The sequence below is a fragment of the Schistocerca nitens genome, chromosome 5 (genome assembly GCF_023898315.1).
Source record: "Schistocerca nitens isolate TAMUIC-IGC-003100 chromosome 5, iqSchNite1.1, whole genome shotgun sequence".
NCBI lineage: Eukaryota > Metazoa > Arthropoda > Insecta > Orthoptera > Acrididae > Schistocerca > Schistocerca nitens.
The window spans coordinates 396,976,383-396,992,496 of record NC_064618.1 but is presented as its reverse complement, the minus strand read 5'-3'; the positions used below and the strand labels follow the sequence as shown (position 1 = coordinate 396,992,496).

At 40.5% G+C, this 16,114-nt stretch overlaps 1 protein-coding gene across 1 annotated transcript in view; it reads left to right on the top strand.

The window, feature by feature from the left end:
* The window catches only part of LOC126260491 (methyl farnesoate epoxidase-like), a 120,466-nt gene that overhangs the window by 68,217 nt on the left and 36,135 nt on the right, over positions 1-16,114 (top strand). The window contains exon 5 of the mRNA XM_049957819.1: positions 7,042-7,162. Within this exon, the coding sequence (XP_049813776.1) occupies positions 7,042-7,162 (121 nt within the window). The remainder of the gene's footprint in view (positions 1-7,041; positions 7,163-16,114) is intronic.

Below are 16,114 nucleotides of genomic sequence, written 5' to 3'. Positions count from 1 at the left end.
GTCATCTACAGTAATTGGGTGTAAAAGCATACAGTACACTCACAGTCATTTCTGGCTGTTATGGAAGCAATTAAGGCTAAATAAAGGGATCTGGCAAATACAGATCTTAGCGGATATCTCCATGATCTCTCATAGATATCATCAAAAGCTACAACTGCTGCAAAGAGGAGCAAACACTGAAAACTGTTCTTGTCAGGCAGACAGTTTTGGAGTTTGGTGAATGGATGCAGTAATAACTTTTTTCAGTGATGTGCAATTTCTAGCATTCATGTTCTGAAGAAATTAAATAAACAGACTGAAAGTAACTGAAGCGGAGAGAGCTGCAGAAGCTGCTACCAAGGAAGCTAGGATAAATAAAAGAATGATGAGAAAGAGTATGGAGTATAAAAAACATGTGACCGAAAGGAATACGCAATTTGGATGTTCTTACCGTGCCATTTCACAACAGAATTATAATAAACTGTCTCATGATATAGAAAAATTGTTACAAATTGGTCCATACATCAATAATAAAAAATGTAACAAAATACTCCATAACAGCAAAAATTATACAAATTGCACTACAGAGTGTCATGTTATTTTAAAATTCTAAGAAGCTGCCCTGTTTTACATAAAAATATAACAAATTGCCTCATACACCAGCATATCACTTCAAAATTATAACAAATTCCCCGTATACCTAAATGTCACACCAAAAATGTTATGAATTTCCTCATGCTATACCAAAAGTGTAAGAACAAGCTCCACACATTACCATGTTGCAGCAGAACTGTAGTAAACTGGCCTATGTTACACAAAAATGTAATAAAATGCCCTATGTTACAGCATAAATTTACAAATTGCTCATGTTATAGAAAAATATAACAATTACTCCACACATTCAAGTGTTACACCAAAATTTTAACAGTTTATGCCCCACGTTGTAACAAATTGCCCCATACATCTCTATTGTTGCAGCAAAACTGCAACAAATTTTTCCATCATCACATCACAGTAAAAGTAAAACAAATACCCCATATATCTAAATGTTACAGCAAAATTGTAAAACCTTCCCTCATACATCACCATGTTACAGCAAAGTTGGAACAAATTGCATAATACACCACATGTTACAACAACACAAGCGACTCTCCCTTTACTACGATAATGCGTTACATTCACCTTAACTGCATGATGTCACAATCCAGTGGCAGAATTCATGGTATCACAGTAGTGTTATATCAGTTATGAACATGAAAAAACCGATCACAGCGCAACATATCCCTGGCCTTTACAATGAACGCCACCATGACATCATTGATTCCGCCATTGTGGATTTTGGCATCATGTGATCAAGATCAAGGATCCACGTCTGATGTCATGATGCTGTAATAATAAAGAAGGTGTGATTTGTGATGTCATGGATTGGGTACTGATCTGGCAATGTGATGTTATGTATCTGGCTAAGCGTTTATTCTTATTGGAGCAAGTCTCAAGTTAGGGGCAACAGTAAGTTTCAACTTGCTGACTGATCGGATGTGAGTACTAGAATAACTCACATCTTGACAGAAGAAGTATCAACTTCCTTAGTAGACATGCAGCAGTTTGTTACCATTTCGTGTAATAATGGCGATGTGTGAGCAATTTTTGCTGTAATGTTGCAATGAGGGGTAAATTGTTACAATGTTTACCATAACAGGAATAATTTGTTACAGTTTTTCTGAAAAATTGGCAGTCTTTTACAGTTTCGATGTATGAGGCAATTCGTTGCAATTTCATTAGATGTGTATTTGTGAGTGAGTAAGTAGCTGACAACCCCCAAGTTGCTGACATCCCCAGTAGCTAACTACGTCACCTCCAGTAGCAGCCATCCCAAGTAGCTGACACCACTGACAGCAACTGCAGCCACACACCATCAGCTAGTGGTGTTGCAGTACGTTTAAACATTTTCATTGGACCAGCCTGAAAAGTGACCATCATTGACACACTCTGTAAACTGTCATCACCGGCCAACCCCATAAAATTACCATCATTGCCCCAACCTGGAAAAAGATAGGGTAATTTATTATACGTGTTACTCTTTTGCGATAACTTAGCAGTGGATAGGACAATCTGCTACAATTTTGTTGTAGCATCGATTACGTTTCAGTCTGTTATCATTTGCTGCAATAAACTGTGTATGATTCTTTTTGTGGCAATCTTGTATAACAATGGTAATCTATGAGGCACATTCTTATAGTTTTGCTGTAACATAGTGATATTTAGGACAATTTCTTGCAATTTTGCTGTATGGTATTAAACGTTTAAATCTTCACAGTGTGACAAACGTTTTGTACTACAAGACAGAGTTAATCCTAGTCTGGGGGTCACTGCGATGTTTGGTTGACTATGGTATCAGTTTTAGTTCAACTGAGGCGAGTTTTTGTTAGTAAAACTATTGTGTTTAGGAGTAATAGCACATTTTCTTAGCAATACAGTCTATCCTCCACCTATTCATGCTATAACTGAAGCTAAATCGTGCTTAGAGAAATGAAGAGTTTAAATAAAAGGGTTCAAAGAAAACCAATCCAAAGTTGCAAATTTCTCTTTTTCATTTACTCGATGACTAGTTTCAGACCGAGACCAATTATCAAATTATGTTACAATGAAGAGATGACTTAGCAATAGATGGGATAATTTGTTACAATCTTGCTGTAACAACGATTATGGTTCAGTTTGTTACAATTTACTGCAATAAACTATGTATGAGGTGTTTTTTGTCAGTCTTGCAGAACAATGGTAATGTATGAGGCACATTCTTACAGTTTTGCTGTAAGAGTGAATAAAAAAAGTAAAATTTCCAATTTTGGATTGGTTTTCATTCCATTGATTAAAAGTTGCTGACCTACAGCTATTCCAGCATGTTTGAAGTTCTTAAGTAAGAGAGATATCTGTTGCTGGTAGGGGCAATCGCCATGTCATGAATCAATAAGAGCCATTAACTGGTGGCAAGCAGTCAGATCGTACAGCTATGCTAATTGCAATATGTGTCATCATCATTAGTAGTGCCTAAGCGAGTTCTGTAATGTAACGGAACAGCTTGTAAATTTGTTTTGGTTCCTTTAATGTGTAGATTTTAGTCCAAAGATCGGTTTTTTGTACGCAATAAGAGACCAGCGTTGCAAAGATATCAAATTTTCATCTCTCTGTGTGGGAATTTGTCCATCATTGCCTTTCGTCATGTTTACACCTCGTATCTGGTGCATCACTAACTTATATTTGCATACTACAGGAATGTACAGTTCATGTATTACAAGGCAATAAAGATCTCATCAAATCGCCTTCTATCTTAATAAAATGGTGCTTGGTCAGTTCATTTGTCTTTGGCTATGTTGTGTGTTTTTAATCTCGTATTTGGAGCCATACAAGTAGGTTTCGGTATTATTTATTAGTCGATAATAGAAATAAAGTCCGCAAAAGTTTTAGTAAGCCTTGGCATGATAGATCCGATCATTAAATGTCACTGCCTTCCTATGAAGATCGGTTTTTGTTCATAACATTGGGTTGGCTTAGATCAAATGCAATAAACATCAATATCAGCCAGTAAATATCAGCGATCAGCGATTGTATTTTTGTATTGTATAACTTGATGTACAATATTATGTTCTCCCCCCTCCCTCCCCCACTCCCAAAGCTGGCTTGGTGACGTGACACATTAGTGAAAACTGCTAACACTTTTTGACTTATGTTTTTGACATGGAAATACTGTAAATTTACGTATTTTGATGGACATTTCAAATGTGAAGCCAGCATTGTGACACATGAATTAAACTTTGTTTCATTTTTTAACTTCTTCCCCTCAGAGTGGTACTTGGTAAGATTTGTTTAGTTTGTACCTCCATTTATGCCTGGGATGAAATGTCAACTGCCTACGTAGCGTACTAAATATGTTTTGTATGGGTATAGAATAAATTGGATGTGGAATTAGCATTGTGACAATTGATTTGAGAGTTCATTGTAGTGCTTTAGGTGTCACACATTGACGGCATTCTTCCAGTAGCTGCCAGTAATACAGCTGCCTATTTGTTTGTTTGTGTATTTCCCTGCTTATCACAGTGTTTTAACCTACATTTGCCCTATGCAGTTATAGGCTTGGTCAGCCTCATTTAGACCTAAAAATGATATGCCCAACTCCCTACTTGATTTTTACCACATACGTTATTAAACAATTTAGACATTGATGTGGCACTGATGCAACTAATTTGAGAGTCCAGAATCACGTTAAAGGTATCAATTATAATGAATATTTTAGATATAGAAGTAACATTGACATAAATATTATTTTACTAATGAAGTTTATGTATTTTTGCAGATATTTTAGATGTACAATTAATATTGCACCATGTGATAACCATCATGTGTTTTATGGAACAATTAAGATGAGGAAATTTTAATTCAAGGGTACATTGAGCCTTACACCAAGTATGGTACAGGAATGAAGCTATTGACATTGAACAAGTGCTGCTTAACCCACAAACTAGATCACTAGTGCCAGTTTAAACCGGTACTGACAAGGTGCAAGATGCAAAGTTTTAGATACACTCCTGGAAATGGAAAAAAGAACACATTGACACCGGTGTGTCAGACCCACCATACTTGCTCCGGACACTGCGAGAGGGCTGTACAAGCAATGATCACACGCACGGCACAGCGGACACACCAGGAACCGCGGTGTTGGCCGTCGAATGGCGCTAGCTGCGCAGCATTTGTGCACCGCCGCCGTCAGTGTCAGCCAGTTTGCCGTGGCATACGGAGCTCCATCGCAGTCTTTAACACTGGTAGAATGCCGCGACAGCGTGGACGTGAACCGTATGTGCAGTTGACGGACTTTGAGCGAGGGCGTATAGTGGGCATGCGGGTGGACGTACCGCCGAATTGCTCAACACGTGGGGCGTGAGGTCTCCACAGTACATCGATGTTGTCGCCAGTGGTCGGCGGAAGGTGCACGAGCCCGTCGACCTGGGACCGGACCGCAGCGACGCACGGATGCACGCCAAGACCGTAGGATCCTACGCAGTGCCGTAGGGGACCGCACTGCCACTTCCCAGCAAATTAGGGACACTGTTGCTCCTGGGGTATCGGCGAGGACCATTCGCAACCGTCTCCATGAAGCTGGGCTACGGTCCCGCACACCGTTAGGCCGTCTTCCGCTCACGCCCCAACATCGTGCAGCCCGCCTCCAGTGGTGTCGCGACAGGCGTGAATGGAGGGACGAATGGAGACGTGTCGTCTTCAGCGATGAGAGTCGCTTCTGCCTTGGTGCCAATGATGGTCGTATGCGTGTTTGGCGCCGTGCAGGTGAGCGCCACAATCAGGACTGCATACGACCGAGGCACACAGGGCCAACACCCGGCATCATGGTGTGGGGAGCGATCTCCTACACTGGCCGTACACCACTGGTGATCGTCGAGGGGACACTGAATAGTGCACGGTACATCCAAACCGTCATCGAACCCATCGTTCTACCATTCCTAGACCGGCAAGGGAACTTGCTGTTCCAACAGGACAATGCACGTCCGCATGTATCCCGTGCCACCCAACGTGCTCTAGAAGGTGTAAGTCAACTACCCAGGCCAGCAAGATCTCCGGATCTGTCCCCCATTGAGCATGTTTGGGACTGGATGAAGCGTCGTCTCACGCGGTCTGCACGTCCGGCACGAACGCTGGTCCAACTGAGGCGCCAGGTGGAAATGGCATGGCAAGCCGTTCCACAGGACTACATCCAGCATCTCTACGATCGTCTCCATGGGAGAATAGCAGCCTGCATTGCTGCGAAAGGTGGATATACACTGTACTAGTGCCGACATTGTGCATGCTCTGTTGCCTGTGTCTATGTGCCTGTGGTTCTGTCAGTGTGATCATGTGATGTATCTGACCCCAGGAATGTGTCAATAAAGTTTCCCCTTCCTGGGACAATGAATTCACGGTGTTCTTATTTCAATTTCCAGGAGTGTATTTTTGATAAATAATCGATCACTTGGAAACATATTGCCTATTTATGCAATATAAAGAAGAATCTTATGTATTGTTGAAAAGGAAATATTGCAATGTTGTCAGTATTACAATTTTTAAATACATTTCAAATACTTTGCGAACTTTTGAATGGAGCGTCTAACTCCTTTTTAATTTCTGTTTTTTTTTTTTAATTTTTTCAATATCCCACTATCATATCTGAGTTAGTTCTGTCATACTGTGTCTTTGAATTTCCCACCACTCCCATCTTGACGACTTGTATTGAAGGTCATTGATGATATTCTTGCCCTTGGCATATAGGCAACCCGCTCTCGCACTTGCACTTTTCAAGGTGCAAAGTGGGACAGATAATATGTAGCTATACTAGTAGCGGCATGGCAACTTGTTTTAGAGTACTGTTCTTTCCATCTAAGTTCTAGCTAGCAATGAAGGGAGATAAATGGGTTTTTTTATCTATCACTTTTTAATGTGTTCTGAGATCTTACTTCTTGTAGAGCTCAGTTCTTTTCCGGCAGAAGATAAGGAGCTGGTACTTAGGGAAAGAGTCTCCCATTTCGAAATATTTCGGAAGATTACTAGTTCTGGTACATTTCTTACACCACTGTAACCTTCCTGGAAACCTTGGTCTGACCACAGAGATTTTACGTATTTCTGAAAAGGTGGCTTGAAATTGAGGCAAATTTTAATTCTGTTTGCGGGATGATATATTCCAGACAAAAATATGAAGGCACAATATGTATGTGTACACAGGGAAATGAAACAGACAAAACTCCATCATTTGCTCGATACACAGGTATGTTTCGATCTACCATCATAAGGCGCTTTCCTTCATCGTTTATTCAAACTGTTGTTCAAACAACAGTCTTTTACAAAGAAGTTACGAAATACAGATATTTTGTTGACAAGGCCAAACACTTCTACGCAAAAGGAAAACTTGCAGCAATTTTTCGGAACGACATTTTCTCTGTTACACTTATTCGTATGAATATCGTGTCCTCGAAGATAGTAATTTGTTCTTTGTGTTATAATAAAATTCCTGTAATTTTTCAGAAAATTATTGAAAACCATAAGGCAACTTATACGCCAGGGAACAAGAGAGATCTCATAGACGCATTTTTGTTCGAAATGGGAAAAGCAAAAAAGGAACAAAATGATAACACAACATTCACAGGTAAGTCATATCTGTCCTGAGAAATGGGATTTACAACGTACTCTAACTAAAAAGTGTTCGATGAGGTGGGAGTAACCTGCCCACTTCTGGGACACGGGGAGACGCGCCGGCTCCAGATGAATCCACATAGTAGATTACGGACAAGGGTCTGTGTGCCGGACAGCCTTGATGTGGTTTTTAGGCGGCTTCTCACATCCATCTAGGTGAACACTGGTTTGGTACTCACATACCGCTTCAGTTACACGAATCACAAATTCGATTCGAAAATGTGCCGGGAGGGCGAGGGGGTGGGGCGTGGGGGTGAGGGGAAGAGGTGGCATCAGGAAGAGCATCCAACCACCCACTGCCGCTAAGATCACCAAATCCGATATAACATGCTGATCCCATGGAGACACAGTATAGAGCCAGAAGGAAGGAGAATGAGGAGAAAGTATTGTTTCAGCTTACGTCACCATGCTGGAACACACTACAACCGAACTTTCTGTCTGCTTCCATAGGCATCTGAAAGGCGGGGATGTGTTAAACAAGACAAACCCTTGCCCCTTCCTGGAATCTTAGGTACAGACTTTTAATTCATTACAAATTTAGAGAAAGTAAGGATTCATTTTTGCTGTGAAGGACAAATACTGTGGCTTTAGAACTCGCTACTTAATTTCAGTTTGTTTGGTACTCACACTAGTGAAGTGGAATTTTCCCGGGCCCGAGAATACAGTTTCGGCGATATCCTGCAATTTAGGCGGCTGCGAACCATGAGAGAACATAATCTAAATAGAGTAGCCGTACTTCTATCTTTAGTTTCCCGATACAACCTATCTGAGCCGCCATAAAGTACCAGCCAGTACCCCGTTGCACATTGTCTGACCACAGTTCCCAAGATACTCCTTTTCTGCCACACCAGCAGAATTTAAATGTGGCTACACGACACCTGGCTGTGGCAGACATGCGTATGCACTGCGTGAGTTCCTCATCACAGAAGCTGTTGTTGGTTTTTTTTTCTTTTTTCATAAGTCTTCAGACTGGTTTGATGCAGTGGCCGGCCACGAATGTCTCTCGTGCGCCAACCTTTTTATCTCAGAGTAGCAGTTGCAACCTTTGTCCTTAACTATTTTCGGAATGTATTCCAATCTTTCTCTTCCTCTACAGTTTTTACCCTCCACCACTCCTACTTGTACCACGGAAGCTATTTCCTGTTGTCGTAAGAGACGTCCTATCGACCTATCTCTTTTTCCTGTAAGTGTTTTTCATGTAGTGTTTTCCTTGCCGATTCTCCAGATAACCTCTTCATTCATAACCTTATCATTCCATCTAATTTTCAACATTATTCTGCAGCACCACATCTCAAATGCTTCGATTCTCTTTCTTTCGGTTTTCCCACAGCCCATGATTCACTACCATGCAATGGTATCCCCCTACGTACATTCTCAGATACTTCTTTCTCAAATTAAAGTCAATGTTAGATACTAGTAGACTTCTCATGTCCAGTAACGTCTGTCTTGTCAGCGCTAGTCTACTTTACATGTCGTCCTTGCTCCGACCATGGATTATTTTGCTGTCTAGGTAGCAGAATTCCTTACCTTGTCTCCTTCGTAGTCCTCAATTCTGATGTAAAGTTTCTCGCTGTTCGCATTTCTGCTACTTCTCCTACTTTCGTCTTTCTTCTTTCTGCACTCGTCACACTCTTCATTCCATTCACCAGGTCCTGTAATTCTTCTTCTCTTTCACAGAGGATAATAATGTCATCAGCGAATCTTATCATTGATATCCTTTCAGCATAAATTTTATCCCATTCTAGAACCTTCCTTTTACTTCTGTAATTGCTTCTTCGATATATGGTGTGAACAGTTGTAGATAAAGACTGCATCCCTCTCTTACGCCCTTCCTTCTTGTTCTTGTAGTCTTATTGTTCTTATACATATTGTGTATTACCCGTCTTTCCCTACACCTTACCCCTATTTTCCTCAGATTTCGAACATCTTGTACCATGTTACATTGTCAGACGCATTTTGCATGTCAACAAATCCTATGAAGGTCTCTTGGTTTTTTTTTTTTTTTTCAGTCTTGCTTGCGTTTTCAACAGCAACGCCAGAACTGCCTCTCTGCTGCCTTTACCTTTCCTAAAGCCAAACTGATTGTCATCTGACAGATCCTCAATTTTCCATTCTTCCGTGTATTATTCTTGTCAGCAACATGTATGCATGAGCTTCTAAACTGATTTCGCGATAATTCTTGCATTTGTCGGCTCTTGCAGTCTTCGGAACCGTGTGGATGATGATTTTCCATAAGTCTGATGATATGTCGCCAAACTCATACATTCTACACCCCAACGTGAACAATAGTTTTGTTGACACTTCCCCCAATGGTGTTAGAAATTCTCATGGAATATTGTCTTTTGTGCTCTAATTGATTTTAAGTCTTCCAGAGCTCTTTTAAATTCTGGTTCTAACACTGGACTCCCTATTTGTTCCCCGTTGACTCCTGATTCTTCTTCTATCACGTCATCAGACGATTCCTCCCTATCCAAGAGGCCTTCAGTGTATTCTTTCCATCAATCCGCTGTCTCCTATGAATTTAAAAGTGGAATTCCCATTGCACTCTTAATTCTACCGCTGTTGCTTTTGATTTCACCGCTGGTTGTTTTTACTTTTCTATATGCTATGTCAGTCCTCCTGACAGTCATTTCTTTTTCAATTTCTTTATATTTTTCTTTTAGCCTTTCGCCTTAGCTTCCCTGCGTTTCCTATTTATTTTGCTTCTAAATGACTTGTACTTCTCTATTCCTGAATTTCCCAGACATTTTCGTCCTTCCTTCTTTCTACGATGCAGTGAAGTGTTTCTTCTGTTCTACATCTACATCTACATGATTACTCTGCAATTCACATTTAAGTGCTTGGCAGAGGGTTCATCGAACTACAATCGTACTATCTCTCTACCAATCCACTCCCAAACAGCGCGCGGGAAAAACGAACACCTAAACCTTTCTGTTCGAGCTCTGATTTCTCTTATTTTGATGATCATTCCTACCTATGTAGGTTGGGCTCAACAAAATATTTTCGCATTCGGAAGAGAAATTTGGTGGCTGAAATTTCCTAAATAGATCTCGCCGCGACGAAAAACGTCTTTGCTTTAATGACTTCCATCCCAACTAGCGTATCATAACTGCCACACTCTCTCCCCTATTACGTGATAATACAAAACGAGCTGCCCTTTGTTGCACCCTTTCGATGTCCTCCGACAATCCCACCTGGTAAGGATCCCACACCGCGCAGCAATATTCTAACAGAGGACGAACGAGTGTAGTGTAAGCTGTCTCTTTAGTGGACTTGTCGCATCTTCTAAGTGTCCTGCCAATGAAACGCAACCTTTGGCTCGCCTTCTCCACAATATTATCTATGTGGTCTTTCCAACTGAAGTTGTTCGTAATTTTAACACCCAGGTACTTAGTTGAATTGACAGCCTTGAGAATTGCACTATTTATCGAGTAATCGAATTCCAACGGATTTCTTTTGGAACTCATGTGGATCACCTCACACTTTTCGTTATTTAGCGTCAACTGCCACCTGCCACACCATACAGCAATCTTTTCTAAATCGCTTTGCAACTGATACTGGTCTTCGGATGACCTTACTAGACGGTAAATTACAGCATCATCTGCGAACAACCTAAGAGAACTGCTCAGATGGTCACCCAGGTCATTTACATAGATCAGGATCAGCAGAGGTCCCAGGACGCTTGCCTGGGGAACACCTGATATCACTTCAGTTTTACTCGATGATTTGCCGTCTATTACTACGAACTGCGACCTTCCTGACAGGAAATCACGAATCCAGTCGCACAATGGAGACGATACCCCATAGGCCCGCAGCTTGATTAGAAGTCGTTTGTGAGGAACGGTGTCAAAAGTTTTCCGGAAATCTAGAAATACGGAATCAACTCGAGATCCCCTGTCGATAGCGGCCATTACTTCGTGCGAATAAAGAGCTAGCTGCGTTGCACAAGAACGATGTTTTCTGAAACCATGCTGATTACGTATCAATAGATCGTTCCCTTCGAGGTGATTCATAATGTCTGAATACAGTATATGCTCCAAAACCCTACTGCAAACCGACGTCAATGATATAGGTCTGTAGTTCGATGGATTACTCCTACTACCCTTCTTAAACACTGGTGCGACCTGCGCAATTTTCTAATCAGTAGGAACAGATCTATCGGTGAGCGAGCGGTTGTATATGATTGCTAAGTAGGGAGCTATGGTTTCATCGCCCTATGTATATGATGTCACATTGGCAGGGTGTCTGATATTCTCTCGATGTGAGTAGTCTACGGTCGTCTCTGACACTACCAAACGGTGCCCATGGTTTAGTTGAACGATGAAGAGGAAGGAGACATTCCAGAATGATTAAATTTCGAGTGGCAGGTGGAAGAACAGAAGAGATGACGCTATCAGTGCACCTGGACACAGGCCAAAGAGGGCGCAACGTGTCGGTGGGAGGAATGGGGGAGAATATGCTGAGCGTCGATGGTGGACAGAGCGGCTGGCCGGTTGTCGGGTGGGGTAGGAGACAAAAACGCTGCGCCAGCCTCTATCGGTCAGTTCGTCAGTGTACCTCATGATGGCACACTGTCGCTATCCGAACTATTCTAGCTTCTGGACACTGACTTTCGATGTGCTCGAAATATATATATAACCTCTTTGCATCGGTATAGCACGCTGCCTGGTATACTTTGGTGTATATGGTCTTACTCATCCCGTCCGTCCTCTGGGTAGGCTGTTGATTACCGCATAATGATTGACTGACAACACTCGGTTGAGATGGAGGAAGCCTTAGCAGAACTCTGGATGTCTGCTACTTGTCGCTGTGCAGCATACAATTGTTTGGAAGCGTTCCTCAACGCTGCACACTCGTCCTGTTTCCATAAGCTGCAATGTCTTCCACATGTTTTTACTTTTATTTCTTTATTTTTTTACCAACAAGATAACAGAACTTCTTTTTATTTGTACCACCTCACGCGTGTTGTGAACAGCACCTTACGGCTATGATCAACACTGAAACAGTTCAAATGGCTCTGAGCACTATGGGACTTAACATCTTTGGTCATAAGTCCCCTAGAACTTAGAACTACTTAAACCTAACTAACCTAAGGACATCACACACATCCATGCCCGAGGCAGGATTCGAACCGGCGACCGTAGCGGTCGCGCGGCTCCGGACTGAGCGCCTAGAACCGCGAGACCACCGCGGCTGGCACTGAAACAGTAATCATGTACATTCCCTCATGAAGTTTGTTGTAAATAACCCACTACACTTCAACAGGAATAATAATGTACGCAACTACAATACCAGAAGAAGAAAAATGACATTCATCACGCCACATTAAGGTTGTCTGTGTAACAAATAGGGGTTCACAATGCTGCAAGCAAAAGTTTTGATCACTTATCCATTGTAATAAAATGCCTGACACACAGCAAAGTAAAATTTGAAACTGAACTGCAAACGTTTCTCTTCGATAACTCCTCTTGTTCCGCAGAAGACTATCTACTACCGTAATGTGTAAATGGTGATGGGCAGGAATTACTGACTAACATATGTCTGTCTTTAATTTAAAAAATGTAAAAACTAAAAAACGATCAGCATGTACGCATATTTACAGGAAAAATTGGTGTCAATATATAATGGTTTGTTCCGTATCATTAAGTTTTATCATGAAAATGATACATAGGACATGAAACTAAGTAATTGAGTATTGGTATATCACAATGCTTGGCACAGACTTATATACTTTGAAAATCCCAAAATGAAATTCACAAAGAAAATCAAGCAGATGATCAAAGTAAACATACATTCCTTTGTCCTGTGTTTGGTTATTACTGAAAATCTGACAGAATTACTGGCGAGAAATATTCTGGGAAAAGAAACAAATAGGCTACTGTTGGAAATGTAGGACTCCATCTCATAGGGGTTAAGCAATTATTACTAAAAAAATTACTTACAAAAATGTTAAAGCAGATGTCAATTTTATGGGGTCTTAAGCGTTTGAGACCATTCCTTTAATCAAATTTATAGCATTCTACAATGCTGGAAGATGTTTCAAAAATTAAATCTTTTTTTACTCTGTAAATTGCTATTATTAGCCACACATTGAATTACGCATCATAGGTAAGATTTCAAAGCGAGAATACGTGTAAATTACGATGAGACTGATGCACTGACAATTTAATAAAACAATAACTCTATTCTGCATGGAAGTATACTTCTATGCAGTTCCACTTCTCTGAAATTTCAAGAATCATTCAGTTCGTTGACATACACAATATGCAATAGCATGCCTTGCTTCTTTTTCATTGTAGACGTTTATGGCCTAACAAAAGAACACGTACGTAAGGTTCTCACACAGCGCTCCAAGTGGACAGTAAGCTGCACTTCTGAATACGATATTGGATGAGTGCGAATAGTATTGTTGACATTGATATGTAACACGGTTTTTGAAATAGCGGTCGTACGCAGTACCGTGAAAATCGGTAATATCTAAAGAATGACATCCATCTGTCTTTCCGCAGTTTCGTAAGGACCCTGGGAGGTTTGAAACGGTTCATAACAGGCCAGTTTATTTACGATGTTCATGTAGCCTACATATATTTACTGAAGAAAGTCATTTCTCTTAAGAACAAAAAAAATAGTGAGTGAACAGCATAAGACTCGACTTTGTTCAGAAAGATGTCGTGTACCTACTCAAAAACGTGAAGTTTTGTTCACTACACTGCCAGTCAACTTAGAAAATGTTGAAAGTAGGAAAACTGTATGGAATGCAACGTCTTCTTTATTTAAAGTATCAAGCAAGCCACCACAACTGTAGCCGAGGGGAAAACCAAACATACGTGATAATAATACGTCAAAACTAACAAAACTGTTACCCAACACACAAGAAATCAATTTCACAAACGGCAAGATTCTTCAATGCAGTCGCTTTTGAAGCAAATGTAATTACATTTACAAATATATTCGTGTATCAGAAAGTCAAGTGAAGTACAAGAATATGCGAATCATTAGACGCCGTACAAAATCGGTACGTGTCAAAAAGTACCTTTGACAATAAGAACATACAACAAAAATATATATTTCTCATGCGTAAAATACGTGTTTACATTCTTTTGGTTTCAGCTTACTGAGATGCAATTATACACATAATCGAAAATATTTCTTCACGAATAAGTCGTAGCTTATGTCACCGAAACACTTATTTCACGACCAAAGTCTCTTGATAATTTAACAACGCTTGGAATGCAAAAAGTAGTAACTATTTCTTTAACTAAGCAGAAAATAATAAGAAACAAACATTTGTCTCATGGCTGGCTTTCTTGCCGTTAGAGGCGCTAGTGTGGTTCGATCCGACTGTAACAACTATCACATTAGTGAGTGTCGCGACTGTAAAGTGTTACAATGTGATATTACTGCAGGTAATCTTCGACTACGAACTTTCTCACAGGATTTATGTCGCTCTTCGATATCTAATTCGTCGATTGGCAAGACACAGCACAACGAGGAGCACCTCAGGAGATGTCCAGTGCATCTCTGGACAACTATAAAAACACGGAAGAATCAGCAACAGCTAAGACCCCAGCCATGATAGCCTTTACTGTATGACAGCAGCGACGTCTCAAACAGTGATGGATTGAAGGGGACAGTGATGGATTGAAGGGGTGCTCCAAGGAGGGGAAATACCCCCTGGAAGATAAAAATTCCTCCTGAGAAATTCATATCTAATTGTATAAAACATTAAAAGTCAAAATAATGCATGAACTTAAATTATCGTCTGGGCTCCTGTAATGTAATAAATAAAAGCTAGCACTGTTTTGACAAAATTCAACTGCGCCGGTAGGATGTCGCCCTCTACGAAATTTGGAACTAACAAGCGACAAAGCGTGATAACTCGGCATGTGCTGATACGCGCACTAAGGCTCCATATAAATACAAAGTCTGCCGCCTGCTACACACTCGACAGTACTAAGCTTTCATTTGTAATGAATTTCAACTTCTTGTATGCAGCTGTTTTAACAGTAAGTCAGACTGCGGGAGAGTGACATGATTATGCAATGTGGATGTGGTCCTCGTCAATTCCTCGTATAAAAGAAAAGTGTTAGTGCCGAAAAACAGTTTCGATTCTAATAAAAGAAGGTGTACCGAAGAAGACATAGATGAGTGTGCGTCAATTGAAAGAAGTGCTAGAGAATGTAAAGGTGAACTGCTTAGTGAATCTTCAGTTATTCTTCTTCAGTTTTCGAACGAAATTTGTACTACTTCTGACCAACGGCGGATACAGAAAAATATCAAGGAGGGGGTGCTAAAGATATCTTGAACTACCTTTACTTTTACCTTAATAAAAAATAATCAAGTCATATGCAAAGTTTAAGAATGTTTTATTTAAACTGATTATACACATATACGAGACAATGCCAACTTACGATATAAAGAAGTTACCATTGCCAAAGGGGGGGCATATGTGTTGAACGCCAGATTAAGTACCGGCAAAAATGGGAATGTATGTACAGTCGGTTGTACTTTGATCACGATCGGTGTGTAAATTGTGTTATATGCATTTAAAAATGGTGTCGAAACTCTGCAAAAAGCACGACGAGTATTCATTTCTGTACCTTTCACTCAATTTAGAAAATCTACTGGAAGTACCGGAAAGCTATAAAAGCATGCCATTTCAGAGATGCATTTAAAATTGTAAATTACAGAAATTAAACGATCCAAATGTTAATCACGAAGGAATGTCTTCTTCAATTCGAGTGTGTATTTCCTTAGTATTGAAGAACACTCCCACACAACAAAATAGGAATCTCTAATTTGTAAGATGGTACAAAAAAGCTACATTAATCTTGAAAACTGGGTTAATTTCAGAGTGAAAGGTCCACATACACTAATGAGCCAAAAAATTATGACCGCTGCCCAC